The sequence below is a fragment of the Lepus europaeus genome, chromosome 10 (genome assembly GCF_033115175.1).
Source record: "Lepus europaeus isolate LE1 chromosome 10, mLepTim1.pri, whole genome shotgun sequence".
NCBI lineage: Eukaryota > Metazoa > Chordata > Mammalia > Lagomorpha > Leporidae > Lepus > Lepus europaeus.
In genome coordinates this window covers 102,142,220-102,161,477 of record NC_084836.1, presented here as the reverse complement: position 1 = coordinate 102,161,477, position 19,258 = coordinate 102,142,220, and the positions used below count along the sequence as shown (strand labels likewise).

Here is a 19,258-nt window from a genome sequence, read left to right as displayed (position 1 = left end):
AAAAAAGAAAAAAGATGATTTCAGTTGGGGCCAGCACTGCTGCATAGCAGGTAGGGCTGCCAACTGCAGTGCCAGCATCCCATGTGAGCACTGTTCAAGTCCCAGCTGTTCCACTTCAGATCCAGCTCTCTGCTATGGCCTAGTAAAGCAGTAGAAGAAGGTCCAAGTGCTTAGGCCCGCACATCCATGTGGGAGACCCCGAGGAGACTTCTGGCTCCTAGCTTTAGATCGGCCCAGCTCCGGCCGTTGCAGCCCTTTGCAGAGTGAACCAGCGGATGGAAGAGCGCCTTCCCTCCTTTCTCTGCCTCTGCCTTTCAAATAAACAAATACATCTTGGGGAAAAAAGGGATTTCAGTTTATTTATTTATTTATTTATTTAATTTTTAATAATTGAGCCACGGCGCTGGCCGAACTGAAATCTTCTTAAAAAAATGTTTAAAAGGTATGAAATAATACAAAGAATGTTTTCTGATTATAATGGGATTGAATTAGAGAACAACAGAGAGATATTTAGAAAATTTCATTTGGAAATTTAAAAATGTACTTCTACACACATTGTTGTACAGATGGTTAAGTGGTTGCTTGGGACGGCCACATCAGACAAGTCCCAACTACTCTGCTTCCAATCCATCTCCCTGCTAATACATCTGGGAGGCAGGGTAGATGGCTCAAATGCTTGAGTTTCTGTCAACCACCTGGGAGACCAGAATGGAGTTGCTGGCTCCTGGCTTCAGGGTGGCCCAACCCGAGCTATTAATGGTAACTTAGAAGATAGGTTAATGGATGGACTGATCTTTCTCTCTGAGCCTTTCAAATAAATAAGTCTTAAATTTTTTTCTTTAAACTGAAGGATAACCAAAACCACAACATATCAAAATCTGTGGGTTGTAGCTGAAACAGTGCCTAGTTGGTACTTTAAAGCTTTAAAGGAATCAGCATATGGAAGACCTCCGTTTCTATTTCTCTGTTGCTCTGCCTTTCAAATGAATGAATAACCATTCAACAACAACAACAACAACAACAATTCAGAGGGCTAAAATAAATGATTCAGAATACATAAAGTACTCCCAAAATGAATAAATCAGTTATACGATGGACAAAACATTCCAATACTTCACAAAATAGTTACAAAAATATCAATACATACAAACATAAAAAGTTACTCAATGCCATTAGTCAAGGGAGAAATGGAAATTAAAACCACAATGATACTACTGACTTACTGGGCAGAATGTGAAGTAACTCTCAAATGTTTTTAGTAGGAAAAGTGGCTACAGCCACTTTTGTAACTGTTTGGCAGTTTCTAATAAAGCTGAGGACCTACCCAAACACGACATTATTCCTGGGCATTTACCCAAGAGAAAAACAAATATGTTAACCAAAAGATTCAACAAGAATGTTTCTAGCTGCTTTATTCATAATAGCCCTAAACTGAGAAACAACCCACATGTTCATCAATAAGATAATGGATGTAAATACTGTGGAACACTTCAACAATAAAAAAGAATGAAAAACTAATATACCCAACATGGCTGAACCTCACAAACATTAAATTAAAAAAAAAATTCGACATGAGTATAAACCATGCTTTTTGGGGCTGGTGCTGTGGCATAGTGGGTAAAGTCACTTCCTGCAGTGCCAGATCCCATATGGGTGCCAGTTTGAGTCCCGGCTGCTCCATTTCCGATCCAGCTCTCTGCTATGGCCTGGGAAAGCAGTAGAAGATGGCCCAAGTCCTTGGGCCCTGCAACCTTGTGGGAGACCTGGAAGAAGTTTCTGGCTCCTGGCTTCGAATTGGCACAGTTCCAGCTATTGCGACCATTTGGGGAGTGAACCAGCGGAAGGAAGACATGGGTCCCTATCACCCATGTCGGAGACCCAGATTGAGTTCTGGGCTCCAGATTTCAGCCCGGCCCAGTTCCAGCTATTGTGGGCATTTAGGGAGTCAGTCAGTAAATAACAAATTGAAAAGCTAAAAAAAAATTTTAATAGATTATTTACCAATTAAAACTGATAATTGTCCACTGTATTTGGTAACAGTTACATTGCGTGCATTTTTTTTTTTTAAGTTTACTTATTTGAAAGGCAGAGAAACAGAGTGAGCAAGAGGCTAGCTATAATTCATTTACTGGTTCACTTCCTAAATGCCTACAACAGCTAGCGTTTGACAGGCCAAAGCCAGAAACAGGAGTTCAATTCATGTTTCCCACATGGGTGGCAGGGAGCCAAATACTTGAGTCATCACCTGCTGCCTCCTAGGATATACATTAGCAAGAAATTGGATCCGAAGTAGAAGAGGGGTTTGAATTAGGCATTCTGACATGGGATGCAGGCGTGCCACTGTATCTTCACTACTGTGCCAAATGCCTAACCCGAACTGTGCACTTTTAATTATGAAAAAATTCCAAGAGATCTAGAAATCAGAATCTGAGAAAAAGCACATATGCTAAATTTAATCCCTGTTGGACATAACTGGTGTTGAGAACATCTGAATGAACTAGTAACTCTTGAGACTAAAAGTATAAGCTAATATAAAACATGAGATTGAATAAACTATAGACAATCATTTTACTTGTGAATTTTACAAGTATCTGTTATATGGCATAGTGGGTACAGAACTGGTATTTAAAAAGTGATTCAGCAGAAGTTCTATCTTTTTTTTTTTTTTTTTTTTGACAGGCAGAGTGGACAGTGAGAGAGAGACAGAGAGAAAGGTCTTCCTTTAGCCGTTGGTTCACCCTCCAATGGCCGCTGTGGCTGGCTCATCGCATTGATCCGAAGCCAGGAGCCAGGTGCTTCTCCTGGTCTCCCATGCGGGTGCAGGGCCCAAGCACTTGGGCCATCCTCCACTGCCTTCCCGGGCCATAGCAGAGAGCTGGCCTGGAAGAGGGGCAACCGAGATAGAATCCGGCGCCCCAACCAGGACTAGAACCTGGTGTGCCGGCGCCGCAAGGCGGAGGGATTAGCCTGTTAAGCCACGGCGCCGGCCAGAAATTCTATCCTTAAAACTCCCACTTCTGGGCTAAAACTTGAAATGAAAAATAATTGCTCATATAGGAAAACAATAAAAATGTAATTTTTTTCAAATAGTATCTATTAGTACTTCTAGATAATTATTAATGGGCTATAGTCCAACAGGAGCATTCTCACCTGATATATTCCTCTTTATTTTCTTCTGTTACAAGAATATTGCCACCATTTGGTTTCAGATCATGACTCTTAATTTCACCTAGAATTTCTTTATCAACGGAAAAGTACATTTCCAAACCACATTCCTCAATATTGTTTTCTCTGCACAAAAGAAAAGAAGTAGAATTTTTATAACTGCCAATTCAATTACAATTCAAAATTCTTTACCTAAAGAACTCTTCTTAACTAATTAACATTAATCTACAACATCAAAACACAAGAAATTGTATGATTATTCTCCAAAGACATATTACTGCTGAAAATCTTAGGTGTATTTCTATAAAAGTTAGACTGAATAATCAGTTTGATGTACAGATAATTTAAATTCAATAAACCAATATATGCTTACAGTTTGGATAAGCTACCAATAACATAATAAAAGCATATAAACTATATTTTAAGAATTAATGTAAGCAGAAACTTACTTAACCCAGATGAGAGAATTATAAAATTCTGGATCAATAGATTCTAAATCCTTAAGTCCAACTGGTTTGTTCAAGATACGTTTATAAAATGGTAAAGAGAAGCCTGTGTCTATGAATTTCCCATGAAATAGAGCCTATGAAAAAAGGATACAATACCATGTAAGATAACATTTAATAGTAATTTTATTTTAAAATTTTAGATGAATTCTTCACTAGAAAGATTTCCTTATTATGGCGCATAGAAGAAAATTTAGTATTGCTGAATGAGCAAAGTAAATGCACAGCTTTTCATCTGTACCTACCATGGCAATAAACCTCCCAATAAAGCGAAAATACTTCAGGTGATCTGGATTGATGTAAGAAGCAGGGTTTATCTGCAAGCAGTAGTTATCCTTCCCTGCATATTCAAACAGGCAATACATTGGGTTCAACACTTCATGTGACAAAAGAAAGAACCATTCTCTGAAATCAAAAGAAAATTAAGGATGAAAAATCTTACAAGTAATCACGCTAACAAATCAAAGAGCAGTGCCACAAATTTCTTAGGAATCTACTTTCCTTCTCCTCAGCTGGTGATAGTTTTTTAATCTCACATTGATTTTTTACTGCTTCTGTTCAACTCAAATCTATTTTTTTGGTTAAAGATTTATTTATTTATTTGAAACGCAGAGTTGCAGAGAGAGAGAGAGAGAGAGAGAGAGATCGATCTTCAATACACTGGTTCCCGAAATGGCAGCATCAGCTGGGGCTAGGCCAGGCTGAAACCAGGAGCCAGGAGCTTTATTTGGGTTTGCCACTTGGGTACAGAGGGCCAAAGACTTGGGCTATCTTCTGCAGATTTCCCTGGAGCATTAGCAGGGAGTTGGATGGTAAGTGGAGCAGCCAGGGCTCAAACCAGAGCCATATGGGATGCCACCAGTGCAGGCATGATTTATCCCATTGTGCCACAGTGCCGGTCCCAACTAGAATCCATTTTACAGAGATGATAATTACATAGTACTTATTATTATTATTTTTGACAGGCAGAGTTAGACAGTGAGAGAGAGAATGGTCTTCCTTTTTCCATTGGTTCACCCCCCAAGTGGCCGCTACGGCCTGGCGCATTGCGGCCGGCGTGCTGTGCTGATCCAAAGCCAGGAGCCAAGTGCTTCCTCCTGGTCTCCCAGGCGAGTGCAGGGCCCAAGGACCTGGGCCATCCTCCAATGCCCTCCTGGGCCACAGCAGAGAGCTGGACTGGAAGAGGAGCAACCGGGACAGAACCGGCACCCCAACCGGGACTAGAACCCCGGGTGCAGGTGCCACAGGCGGAGAATTAGCCTAGTGAGCTGTGGCGCCGGCCAGTACTTATTATTATATCTCAAAAAATCTAAGACATCATTGATACCAAAGGCATTTTTACTTGATAACCCACTTTCTTCAATTATAATGTAATATACACCTCAATTTTAGATATATTAAAATGTGAAAATGTTGGTCTCGGAACTGATGAAATAGTATGTACAGCAAGTTGTACGTAATTAAGAGTGGCTAAAATAAGTCTAATATTCGTATTACTAAGTCCTATGCTGATCCTCATCAAGTGCACCACTATTCCTTACATCTTTAAATGGGTATGAAAAATCTTCCAATAACACAGATGCAGTAAAGTACTTAATTCCAGTCCCTCATTTATTAGAAAAAAAGTTCTGAGAAGCTCTAACTCGAATGCTGTGAAAACTTCAAACCATATTAACATAAGACTATGGATACTAATTATTAACATAGGTGAGTCTTAGCAGATGTGGGGCAATATGTGTGGCATCAACTTGTGCCCAAGATCTCTCTTCCTGTTAGTTCATGGCCTCTGATGATAATACTGACACTTTAAACTGCTACTCAATTTTTTTTTATCAGGAATGAATGATCGCCTTCTTCCTGCATTATCCTGAACTTGTAACTCATATTTATCTATCTGTGATTATTTCATGTATTTTGAAATAGTTTCATTTGAACTTAGAAACATGATATAAAGAACTACTAAAGTATAGCTGCTAGTTAGTGGGCACATAAAGATTCAGCTCTGAGCTACATAATAATCCTACAAAGGCAGATATTACTACTCCCAACTTTATAGGAGTTATCTGTGCAAAGGACATATTATTGAGGGCAGAAAAAATATGCAAATCGAGTATTACTCCAAAGTTCTTGCCTTTCCTACTGCCATTGCTAAGCCCACAAAAGAGAAATAATTAAATTTATTTACATTGAGGGGTAGAAGAGAAAACAAGAGAGTGAGAGAGAGAGAGAGAGACAGAGAAAGACAGTGCTCATCTGCTAGCTTACTCCCGAGATGTCCACGGCCAGTTCTCAATCCAGTTCTCCCATGCACACGGCAGGAACTCAATTACATGAGCCAGCACCACAGCCTCCCAGGGTCTGCACTAGCAGTAAGCTGCAGGGGCTGGCATATGGAATGAAGGCATGCCTGCCCCATTCTAACCTGGGGTGACATACTGTTATGGAATAAGCAAAGTAATTTCTTGCTTGAGGCTATCTCCCAGGTTTTGAGTAAATGTTCAGATACGAAGCAGAATTAAGAATCTGAACTTCAAGTGGGTATTTGGTGAAGTGGTTAAGATGCCACTTGAGATGCCTGTATCCTGTATCAAAACACCTGGTTAGAGTCCCAGCTCCTTCACTTTGGATCCAATTTCCTGCTAAGGGGTTCCCTGGGTGACAGACTTGGGTCCCTTTCACCCCACAGGAGACCCAGACTAAGTTTTGTGTTCCTGGCTCCGGCCTGGCCCAGCCCTGCCTACTGCAGGCATTTGGGGAGTGAACTAGGAGATGGAAGATCCCTCTTCTTTCTCTGTCTCTCTGCCTTTCAAATAATGAGCAAATAAACATAAAAATTAAAACAAATTAACACTTCAACTCATATCTTACACAGTCGTCTATATTTTCATGGCATATTAACTCAGTTGGGAACTAAGAAACTACTGTTTGTATCAATGTACATAGTGTATTACTGGGGAAAATACTCGGATTACTATAGGGCTTGTGTGCTCTGCAACATTAGGTGGTTGACTGAACACTGTTTACTAGTTAAATGATGCAAAGCTTGTATCCAGGCTCTACAATTTATTGTGTGCCTTAGGTGACTCTCTAAACCTCTTAATCACTGACAGAATTCCATCTCATATGGTTATCCTGAGGATTAACTGAGTGATGTGGGTGTAATCAATTAGCGGTAACTTTGAAAGTGCTGAATTAGCAGGCGCTGCGGCTCACTTGGCTAATCTTCTGCCTGCGGTGCTGGCACCCCGGGTTCTAGTCCTGGTTGGGGCACCAGATTCTGTCCCGGTTGCTCCTCTTCCTGTCCAGCTCTCTGCTGTGGCCCGGGAAGGCAGTGGAGAACGGCCCAAGTGTTTGGGCCCTACACCTGCACGGGAGACCAGGAGGAAGTACCTGCCTCCTGGCTTCGGACTGATACAGCACGCCGGCCGTAGCGGCCATTTTGGGGGTGAACCAAGGGAAGGAAGATCTTTCTCTCTGTCTCTCTCTCACTGTCTAACTGCCTGTCAAAAAGTGCTGAATTAATGTTTGTTGAAATTCCTCAGCTGCAGCAAAAAGAAAACAAAATAATTTGCTACACTTCATTTTCCTAAAATACAAAATTGAGAAAATACTTGCAAGCAAAGTGTAATGATACCTTTGGAGGAAAGGAACTAAGTTCTGAGTACTCATATTATCACTACCTTGCTACACCTCCATAATCTAAACCTTCTTCTCCTGGAAAAATCACCCACAAACGTCTTCGCAGATCTTGGGGACTGAAGCTCATTATCTATAAAACAGTAAAGTAAAAGAATTGATGAAAGCAATTGTGGAAACACCATTCTACCACTTCTAGGTTTGATATCTCCTTTCTTATAGTAACATAAATTCCCCATGACATAAAATAGTATTTATAATCTAAAATAGTATTTATGGTCTTAGTCAATACCACACATACAAAAATAATGCTTCATTAATATTTTATATATTATACACACCTCTATGTTTACATAGTTCATACACATGTAATTTTTCTTTTTAAAGATGCTACTATTGACCTATAAATTTGCCTATTATCAGTTGCTTAGAGCACAGTTATTGTGGGCATGGCCATGGTTTAGGGGTTTATTTAGGTGGGTTCTGTATTTTGTTTGGTTTTGTTCTGTTAGGTTTCGGTCAGGGTATACAAAATAGCCAACTGGCTAACCTGGAAAAGAAAATCATTTTGGAAATTCATTTTCAGTGACAACTTTTAAGTACTTGAAAAAACTAATTAAATATAGGTAGTTAACAGGATCATCTATATATTTACGGAATACCATTATTGAGCTACAATGGATATGTCATTTGGTTCCTCTTTGTAAAACTATTTACCCAAATGCTCTTTAAAATAATGCAAGAGCCTAGAGGAGAAGTTGATACAATGCCCGTACTTTATCAGAATGAACTATTGTATTTAAATATCCAGATATAATCAGTAAGTAAGCTGTTAATGCCAGTGTTTTCTCAGTTCCCCTACAAAGAGTTTTATGAATCCATGTTCCACGAGTATAATAAAAAAATTCAACAATTATGTCATATGTATGTGTTTATGACAAATATTCTTCACATACTATAGGTTAGGTACACAGCAATGAGAGCTGTCACAAGGTTAAAACCACCTTTAACTAATTCCCTCTTACAAATGCCTAATATAAAGGGAAAAAATTTTTTCTCCCACTATTTTCTCATAAGCAGTTATGCAATGTTAACGAGAAAACACTACCCAGAGTAATTTTATCCAACATCTATGAAGAAAGTCTGATGTTAATTTTGCTATCAGATTTAATACCTTTAAGTAATCAAACGGGTTCTTTTTTTATTACCCAATTATTTGTCAAATGTAGGATAATTTTTTAAGTAAGTATTTTGGCACCATTTGGTCTGTAATTCTGCAAAATATTTCAAGTTACAAAAGTCAAAACATAAAGGAACAGTTTAATAATTTTTTACAACTTTTCAGCACTGCTACCACCAAGTAATGTTCCAATAAATTGGCTGAAAAGAGGCTGACTATTCAGTGATGAAAGTGTGGTTATGAATATGAAAATCAGAAATCGGCCAGGGCTGGGGTGGGTAATGGCTTTGGAGACTTAAATCAGAACAAGGGAGTGACTCATAATTCTCTAAATGGCCCCAGTCAAGCTCCAACTCCCACTAAAAAGCTGTCTGCTCCTACAAAGCAGGAAGCCAAGTGGCTTTTCCCTTTAATATTAATAATTGAGGTCCCATGAGAAAATGAAATAACTGTTTTGAAAGCGATTTGGAACTGTCAACTATCATAATCTACTTTTTCTGCATTAATTTGGTACTTTTTAAAGCTATGGCTACTATAATAATATAAAAAATGCTTTAAAAAAATCAAATCCACACCTAGCCACAAAAGGACTATCCTGATGTTCTAATTTTTTCTGTAACACACCTCTTAATGTTTAGTTGTACTTGGTTGTTAGTGATATTTGCAAAATAAAGGTGGAGTATATTAACTCTGGTTCTGAGGGCAAGTGAAACAATTTGCTGACTACTACAAAAACACATGTATCTTTTTAAGCATACTGTCATTAATTTCTTTCCCACATTAAAATCTTTTCAAAATTATAAAAGTAACATATACTTCTTATAAAAATCTAGTAACATGTAAGCATAAAAACTTTCTACCTGTTCCACACTGTTCAGATGAGAATTTCCAGACCTTTGCCTCCTGAAGGTCCATTTTATTACTTGTACAAGTGTACTTTAAAAAGTTTGTGGAAAAATAAGAATAAAAGATAAGTATTTTGATGCAAGTAGCTTCAAAATCATGCATACAGGGGTCTTCAAAAATACCATGGAAAATGCATATTATGAAAAAACTATGCAAAGCTATCAAAAATTTTTGCACTAAAATGAATTTACCTCTTAATTTCCACAAACTTTCTAAAATACCCTCATATCTATTTCAGATAAAACACTTAGAATCTTAGAAACAGAAACTCAAAACTCACTCATCATTTTGTTATTGATATTCAAAAGCAAAACACACACACACACTCCACTATCTGCATGTTCCTAAATATTAAGAATTAAGGCAATGAGATTAGACTTAAAATTTGAACACCTCCCAACTTAAGCTCCAAAATAAACTTTCAACCTCAAATGGAGGTCCTAGTAACAGCTATGTGGCAAAGTACTGAGTTAATGAGTCAGTACCTGTTGAAAGGAATCCTCAAACAATGTTTTTCTGGTCACTGTAATCTTTATGTGCTGTGGCATGGCCAGTTGCTGAAATATAAGAATTACTTAAGTCAACTCTCACCATTAAAATGGCCTATTAAAAAAACAAAACAGGAAGTTGTACTTTACCTTTGCTTACAGGAACAGACTATACATATGAATTTATATTTAATAAGAGTTAACAAATGCAGTTGTGAGAATTCATGCTAATTACAGATTATCGGATAAGAAACAGGAAAAAAAAGCAAGATCTCATGTGCCTAGTTCTTACTTAATAATGAATGAAATAAAAATTTTTATTTTCAAAAAGCCAATTCAAATTCTTGTTCCCATGGGCCCATTTAATTACAAAAGTTTGAAGTTTAAAATTAGCTATCATAACACTTTAATACATTCAATGTATTATCCATAAAGAAACCATTAATTCAAGTAAGTGTCTATTATTTGTAAGAAGTAGTTGATCATATCCGGAAGCACTCAATATAATGTGTGTATATGTTCGTGTATATTTGAAGATATATGTATCAAAGTCATTTATACAAAATGCTAGCTAGGAAACTACCTGGTTACAACTTACATATCAGAGAATGTTTTATGTTTGAAGATTTCAGCAACATGAAAGTAATGGATACTGAAGAAAAAATGGCAACGTCTTTACTTTTAAGCTTAAACTTCTAGACAGCAAAAAAGCCACAAATCACCCCATCGATAATTTAATCAATTAGTCTTGATTGATAATTTGCTCAAAAGAAGAAAGATCCTAATGCTCCTCATTTTACCTGTTTTTATGAGTTAATATTTTCAGCAATCCCCATGTTATATATATATATCAAATAACAAAGGAAAGGGAGTGTAGAGATATAGTCCCAATACTAACCTGACACCAGAACCGGAAATACTGAACCTTTGCTTTGAAGTCCCGAACATAGGCTATCTGTGGCCCATTGTCTCTAAGGAAGAACAAAGGTTAATTTGACATTTATGAGGGGGTCTTCAAAAATTTCTAGAAAATCTGTATTTTGAAACAATTTTGGGGCTAGCATTATGGCGCAGTGGGTTAAAGCACTGGCCTGCGGCACAAGCATCCCAAATGGGCACCACTTCAAGTCCCAGCTGCTCCACTTCTGATCCAGCTCCTTGCTAATGTGCCTGGGAAAGCAGCAGAGGATGGTCCAAGTCCTTAGGCCCCTGCACCCACGTGGGAGACCCGGAAGAAGTTCCCGGTCCCTGGCTTCAGACTGGCTCACTTCTGGCCATTGCAGTAACCTGGGGAGTGAACCAGCAGGTAGAAGATCTGTCTCTACCTCCCACTTTCAAATAAATAAAATAAATCTTCTAAGCACCCCCCAAAATGAGTATGTTAAAAAAAAAACAAAACAAAACAAAAAAAATACCTGTATGGATTTCAAAGAAATTTTGCACCAAAATAAACTTACCCCTTAATTCCATTTTCCACAAATTTTCTGAAATACCCACCTATCTATTTGTAAAAGATACTGCTCAAGGAAAGTAAAATATCATAATTAGCTCAGTACTTCGTAGTCAAATACACAAATACCTATGTAGTATATAGGTATTTATACAATATATTCCTAATTCAAGGTATTCCTATGTTACAATATATTCCTAATACAACCTTTTTTAAATTAATAAATTTCCTTAGGATCATTTTTAAGTGAAAGAAAGATAAATCTAGAGGCAGCACTGTGGCGTATTGGGTAAAGCCGCGGCCTGCAGTGCCGGTATCCCATATAGGTGCCAGTTTGAGTACTGGCTGCTCCACATCCAATCCAGCTCTCTGCTATGACCTGGGAAAGCAGTAGAAGATGGCCTAAGTCCTTGGGGCCCTGCACCCGCCTGGGAGACCCAGAAGAAGCTCCTGGCTCCTGGGTTCAGATCAGTGCAGCTCTGGCTGTTGTGGCCAATTGGGGAGTGAACAGCAGATGAAGACCTCGTTCTCTTTCTGCCTTTCCTTCTCTCTCTGTGTAACTCTGACTTTCAAATAAACAATTTTTTTTTTTTTGACAGGCAGAGTGGACAGTGAGAGAGAGAGACAGACAGCGAGAAAGGTCTTCCATTTACTGTTGTTCACCCTCCAATGGCTGCTGTGGCCGGCTCACTGCGCCCGGCACACCATGCTAATCCGAAGCCAGGAGCCAGGTGCCTCTCCTGGTCTCCCATGTGGGTGCAGGGCCCAAGCACTTGGGCCATCCTCCATTGCACTCCCGGGCCACAGCAGTGAGCTGGACTGGAAGAGGAACAACTGGGACAGAATCTGGCGCCCCGACCGGGCCTAGAACCTGGGGTGCTGGCACCGTAGGTGGAGGATTATTGAGCCACGGTGCCAGCTCAAAATAAATAAATCTTTAAAAAAACAAAGATAAATTTCAGGGTCTCTTATCATTTTATTTCAGAATAGCTTTAAATTTACAAAACAAAAATTATGAAGCAATAATACAAAGAGTTCCCAAATAACCCAAGAAATAAATTTTGATCTTATTGAAGGATTATTGTGAGATTTTTCCCTTTTATGCAGCCAAATCTAACAGGATTATGTATAGGTTCCATCTGAGAATACAGTCTATCCCAACATCCATTCTCTCCTATCCTAAAGTAAGATTTCAGATACACAACTGGGAAGGTTTCTATCTAGGATAAGGATTATTTCTTAGTCATGTGACTTGAGTCTGGCAAATGAGCTCTAAGTGGAAGTATTATATGGAACTTTCAGGAAGGTTCTTTTGAAGAGCACCAGATAGTTGAAAAGGGAATTTGTTTTCATTCCAATTCGCCCTTTCTCCATTGTCCAGCCTAGAATACAACTTTGATAACAGGTTGCAGCACATGTCACAATGGTGAGGTGATACTGAGGATGAAGATCATGCCCTGGGATCACAGAAGAAAAAGAAACTCAATTCAACAATGATACCATGGGGCTTCCCAACTAGCCTTGGAATTCATACATCACTGGATTACCTGCTTTTCCTTTTTTTTTTTTTTTTTTAAGATTTATTTATTTATTTGGAAGTCTGAGTTACACAGAGAAGAAGGAGAGGCAGCAAGAGAAAGTTCTTCCATCTGCTGGTTCACTCCCCAGATGGCCACAACAGCCAGAGACATGCCAATCCAAAGCTAGGGCCAGAAGCTTCCTACAGGTCTCCCACGCGGGTGCAGGGCCCAAGGACTTGGGCCATCTTCCACTGCTTTCCCAGGCCACAGTAGAGAATTGGTTCGGAAGTGGAGCAGCCGGGACTTAAATTGGCACCCATATGCCAGCACTGCAGGCGGCAGCTTTACCCACCTATGCCACAGCGCCAGCCCCTGCTTTTCCTCTTGGACTTTTCATTTCATTTGCTAAATGTTCAATGTATTTCAGTGGAGAAACAACTGATTTTACTTAAGATTTTCTGTACACACAATTATATTATCAAAGTAAAAAAAGATCGCTTTACTTCTTCCTTCTCTATTTTTCTTAGCTCATTTCAGCAGCAAGGACTACCAACACAATGTTGAATGGAAGTAGAGACAGTAGACAGCCTTGTCTTACTCTTGATTTTGCGGAGTTACTTCATCATTAAGTGTGAAGAGGCTGATGTGCAGATCCACCATCTCTGCCCCCAGCATCCATATCAGAGGACCAGTTTGAGTCTCAGATGCTCCTCTTTCTTTCCTTCTTTCCTTTGCTTCCTTCCTTCCTTTCCACCTCCCTCCCTCCCTCCCTTTCTCTTTCCTTCCTTATTTTCTTTTAAAAGACTAATTTATTTATTTGAATGGCACAGTGACACAGAGACAAGAAATTGAGAGACACAGAATGAGACCTTCCATCTGCTGGTTCACTCCCCAAATGGCCTCAATGGCCAACACTGGGCTGATCCAAAGCCAGGAGACAGGAGTTTCTTTCAGGTCTCCACATGGGTGCAGGGGTCCAAGCACTTGGGCCATTTTCCCTTGCTTTCCCAGGCACAGCAGCAGAGAGCTAGATCAAAATGGAGTCGCTGGGACTTGAACTCACACCCATATGGGATGCTGGCACCACCTGCAGCAGCTTTACCCACCACACCACAGTGCTGGCCCCTAGCTTCTCTGCTTTTGATCCAGCTCCCAGCTAATGTGCCTGGGAAAGCAGCAGAGGATGGTCCAAGTGTTTGAGTTCCATTTGGGAGAGCGGGATGGGAGTTCCTGGCTCCTGGTTTGGGCTTAGCTGAGCCCCAATCCATGGGGCCATTTGGGAAGTGAGCAGAGCAGAGAGATCTATCTGCTGGTTCACTCCCCGAAGGACTGCAATAGCTGGGGCTGGGGCAGGCCAAAGTTTCCTACTTACATGGGAAGCAAGAAACAAGTATTTGGGCCATCTTTTCTACTCTCCAAGTTGTATTAGCAGGAAATTGGATGGGAAGTAAAGCAGCCAGAACTTGAATTTGTATGCTGATATGGAATTCTGGCATTACAAATGGCAGCTTAAACCACTGTATCACAATGCTGGTCTGTTACTGGTGTACATACTTATTATACTTTTCACTGTCATTTTGCAGTGTACTTCTAAAAAAAAAAATATTTATTTATTTATTGATTTGAATGACAGTTACAGAGAGAGGTAGTGACAGAGAGAGAAAGAGGTCTTCCATCTGGTGGTTCATTCCCCAAATGGCCGCAATGGCTGGAGCTGAGCTGAACCAAAGCCAGGTGCCAGGACCTTCTTCCGGGTCTTCCACATGGGTTCAGGGGCCCAAGCACTTGGGCCATCTCCTACTTTCCTAGGTCATAGCAGAGAGCTGGATTGGAAGTGGAGCAGCCAGGACTTGAACCAGTGCCCAAATGGGATGTTGGCACTGCTTGCCAGAGCTTTAATCCGCTGCAACACAGCATTGGCCCCTACAGTGTACTTCTCTCTCTCTCTCTCTCTTTTTTTTTTTTTTGAAAGGCAGAGTGGATAGTGAGATAGAGAGACAGAGAGAAAGGTCTTCCTTTGCCATTGGTTCACCCACCAATGGCCGCTGTGGCTGGTGCACCACACTGATCTGAAGCCAGGAGCCAGGTGCCTCTCCCGGTCTCCCATGTGGGTGCAGGGCGCAAGGACTTGGGCCATCCTCCACTGCACTCCTTGGCCACAGCAGAAAGCTAGACTGGAAGAGGAGCAACCGGGACAGAATCCGGCACCCCGACCAGGACTAGAACCCAGTGTGCTGGCACCGCAGGCGGAGGATTAGCCTATTGAGCTGTGGCGCCGGCCACAGTGTACTTCTAAAAACATTTTTACTATTAAATAGTATGTTATGGAGGTTGGTATAGTGGCTAAAGACGCTGCCTGAGATGCTGGGATTCAATATGGGCCCTGACTGATGTTCCACCTGCTCCACCTCTAATCCAGTTCCCCGCTAAAGGCCTAGGAAAAGCAGTAGAAGATTGTCCCAAGTGTTTGGATCAATTGCCACCAACGTGAAAGACCCAGGTGAAGCTCCTGACTTTGGCCTGGCCCAGAACTGGCTGTTTTGCCTATCTGAAGAGTGAAACAGAGGACAGAACATGGCTCCTTCTCTGTCCCTCCATCTCTCTGTAACTCTTTGAAAATAAATAAATAAATAGTATGCTATAACAAACTTGCAGCAGCCTTATACATCTCATGGTTACCCCATCTCTCTCTCTTTTTAAATTTATTTATTTGAAAGAGTTACAGATAGAGGTAGAGACAGAGAGAAGAGGACTTCCATCCACTGGTTTACTCCCCAGAAGACTGAAATGTCCAAAGCTGAGCTGATCCGAAGCCAGGAGCCAGGAGTTTCTTCTGGGTCTCCCACACCGCTGCAGGGACCCAAGCACTTGGGCCATCTTCTGCTGCTTTCCCAGGCCATAGCAGAGAGCTAGATTGGAAGTGGAGTAGCCCAGACTCAAACTGGCACCCATATGGGATGGCAGCATTGTGGGCCAGGGCTTTCACTCGCTGCACCACAGTGCCAGTCCCATACCACATCTCTTGAATATATCATTTTCTCTTGTGTTCGAATTAATCTTGTGCTGTTCAATCGCATCAAGGCCTCAAGAGCAACAGATTATACCAAAATACACATGCGCGTACACACACGTACACAAACACACACACACACACGATGTAGCCTAGGTTTATTTTAGGTTATATCATCTTGGTTTGTGTATGTGTACTCTCTGATGTTCACAGAAGGACAAAAATCACCTAACAACCCATTTCTGAGAACATATCCTCCTCCTCAAGAGATGCATATCTATATACATAGAAATCTTAAACCTCAACAATATAAAATAAATAAACTGATTTAAAAACGGATGACTTAGCAAACATAGTCAAATTGGTAAGTCAACTCAAGAAACAGTAAGACATCCATTCCTTGTTAATGCATATATTTACATCAAAAATGAAGAAGTTAATTTTAATCTACAATGTTTAAAAAACTTACAGGGCAGATTTTCCTGTGCGAGGATCTATATAGGTGGTTGTTCTTCTATTATGGTCCACAAAATATGGAATTCCATCCACTGTGAATCTCATTTCCCAACCTTCAGGTAAGGGCTTCTCATTTAATTGACTACAAAATAAGGGAAAAAAAACACATTCAAGGGTTGCTTGTTTACCCAGTGTAGAAGCTAAAAATATCCAGATAGCAGAAATCTTTTAGAAAATGATTTAGTCTAGTATCTTCAGTTGTGTGGTAGACATCTCTATCTAGATATCCTACAAACACATTAAAGTTATCATTAGAACCAAAGACCACTCAGTCCATTTTCTACACAGGCTATGTTCTCCATCTACCTAATAACCCAACCTAAACATCTCAGGGTAATGAAGTTCTGCCTATTCTGCTGCAGAAGTCTTCACATTCATCTCCATTTTCAAACCCCAACAACATCCCTACTCTTTGTCTTTAAAAAAAAGTTTATTAAAGGGGTTGGCACTGTGGCATAGTAGGCTAAGTCTCCACCTGTGTCACCAGCATCCCATATGGGCACCAGTTCAAGTCCTGGCTGCTCTACTTCCCATCCCGCTCTCTGCTATGACCTGGGAAAGCAGTGGAGGATGGCCCAAGTCCTTGGGCCCCTGCACCTGTGTGGGAGACTTGGAAGAAATTCCAGGTTCCTGGCTTCAGATCAGCCCAGTTCTGGCAATTGGAGCTATTTGGGGAGTGAACCAGTAGATGGAAGACCTCCCTCTCGCTCTCTCTGCCTCTCTGTAACTCTGCCTTTAAATAAATAAATAAATAAATCTTTTTAAAAAATTACTGATCTGGGAGCAGGAATTTTTTTTAAAGATTTATTAACTTACTTGAAAGGCAGAGTTCCAGAAAGAGAACAGTGACAAAGAGATCTTCCTCCCATCCATCTGCTGATTCACTCTCCAAATGGCTGCAATGGCTGGGCCAGGCAAAAGCCAGGAGCCAGGAACTTCACCTGGAGCTCCCAAATGGGTGGCAGGGACCTAAGAATTTGAGCCATATTGTGCGGCTTTCCCAGGTGTATTATCAGGGAACTGTACTAAAAGTGGAGATGCTGGCAGGCCTTGAACTGGCATCCATATGGGATGTTGGCACTGCAAGGCAGCAGCTTAACCCACTATACCACAGTGGGATGGGGGTAGTCATTTGGCACAGCAATTAAGATGCTACTTAGGATGCCAGTATCCTATATTGCAGTGTCTGGGTTCAAGTTCCAGCTCTACTTGAGACTCCAGCTTCCTATGAATAAGCACCCTGGTGGGCAATAGGTGACAGTAATTGGGGTTCCTTTCACCCATGTGGGAGACCTGGGTTGAGCTCCAAGTTCCTAGCTTTGGCTTGGCCCAGACCCGACCATTCCAGGCATTTAGGAAGTGAAATCAGCATATGGGAGTTCTGTCTCTCCCTCTCTCTCTCAAATTAATAAATAATTTCAGGGCCCACACTGTGGAGCAGCAGGTTAATGCCCTTGCCTGAGAGCTGGCATCCCATATGAATGTAGGTTTGAGACCCGGCTGCTCCACTTCCAATCCAGCTCTCTGCTATGGCCTGGGAAAGCAGTAGAAGATGGCCCAAGTCCTTGGGTCCCTACACCCACATGGGAGACCTGGAGGAAGCATCTGGCTCCTGGCTTCGCATCAGCGCAGCTCCGGCCGTGCGGCCAATTGTGGAGTGAACCATCAGATGGAAGCTCACTCTCTCGCTCTCTCTGCCACTCCTCTCTGTTTAACTCTTTCAAATAAATAAATCTTTAAAAATAAACAAATAATAAATAATTTTAAAAAGTTAATCAAAATTAATAATCTCATCTCACTAATATGTGAATATTTTAACTATATTATTGTATTTTTATATACCAATGTACCAATGAATTTTTTTCTATGCTGCCAAGAAACCTCCCAAGCCTCTCATTACATGAAAGTAATAGTATAATTTTTTCTCTCTCCAAAGCATGTAGGTTACAGTTTAATGCCTTTTGGAAAAGAATATGCAAATCTGATCCTCTTCATAACTTAGAAATAACATATAATCTTTATGATGTTAAATATATATATACACACTGGTAACTAAAAGTTCTTACCCTTGACTTCGGGGGTCTTCCCATTGTGTAATTCGAGTGTTATGGTTGACAAAATACACTCTGCCATTGCTGTCAGTTCTCTTCTCTTTATTAAAAACAACAACAACAACAAAAGCATTAACATTGGCATAGTCTTTTTCCTCAAATTAAAACAAAATGAGCCGAGTTTGCCAATTTCTCATTATTTTCTTGGGTTTATAGTTCTTAATTATTGATTTTTTAAAAGATTTATCACTTGATTATTAAACACACATGCTTATCAAACTTTAGAGAAACATCATTATATTCTAGATGTTGAGTTGAGTTACTATACAATGTGCTGCCAACTGAGTCTTTCTGCTCATTCTAACAAAAACAAGAATAACTTTTACTCAGCTTTTCACACATTTCATTTTATTCTTACCACTACTATGAGGTAGGTGGTTTTATTTTATCCTGAAGATAAGAAAATTCAGATTAAATGATCTACTCAAAATCTTAGAATTAAGTAGCAGAGACAAGAGAGAAACTCAGGTCTCCATTTAGGGTTATCCTCCATCTGCTGGTTCACTCCCCAAATGGCCTCATCAGCTGGGGCTGCGCCAGGCCAAAGCCAGGAGCCAGGAGCTTCTTCCAGTTCTCCCATATAGGTACAAGGGCCCAAGTACTTGCGTTATTTTCCACTGTTTTGTCAAGTGCATTAGCAGGAATCTGAATCGGAAGTAGGGAGCCAGAACTTGAACCAGCACTCATGTGGGATGCTGGCATCACAGGCAGAGGCTTATCTTTCCATGTGACAGGGCAGGCCCAGGATATCATTTCTTTTAATAGCCAAG

The 19,258-nt window shown here is 40.5% G+C and overlaps 1 protein-coding gene across 3 annotated transcripts in view; it reads right to left on the bottom strand.

The window, feature by feature from the left end:
• The window catches only part of ITCH (itchy E3 ubiquitin protein ligase), a 117,340-nt gene that overhangs the window by 25,866 nt on the left and 72,216 nt on the right, over nucleotides 1–19,258 (bottom strand). For all 3 annotated transcript variants that reach the window (XM_062204060.1, XM_062204058.1, XM_062204059.1), the window contains 8 exons: nucleotides 18,444–18,528; nucleotides 16,331–16,459; nucleotides 10,780–10,852; nucleotides 9,879–9,950; nucleotides 7,352–7,440; nucleotides 3,917–4,076; nucleotides 3,615–3,748; nucleotides 3,151–3,291 (listed from right to left, as the gene is read on the bottom strand). In XM_062204060.1, the coding sequence (XP_062060044.1) occupies nucleotides 3,151–3,291; nucleotides 3,615–3,748; nucleotides 3,917–4,076; nucleotides 7,352–7,440; nucleotides 9,879–9,950; nucleotides 10,780–10,852; nucleotides 16,331–16,459; nucleotides 18,444–18,528 (883 nt within the window). The remainder of the gene's footprint in view (nucleotides 1–3,150; nucleotides 3,292–3,614; nucleotides 3,749–3,916; nucleotides 4,077–7,351; nucleotides 7,441–9,878; nucleotides 9,951–10,779; nucleotides 10,853–16,330; nucleotides 16,460–18,443; nucleotides 18,529–19,258) is intronic.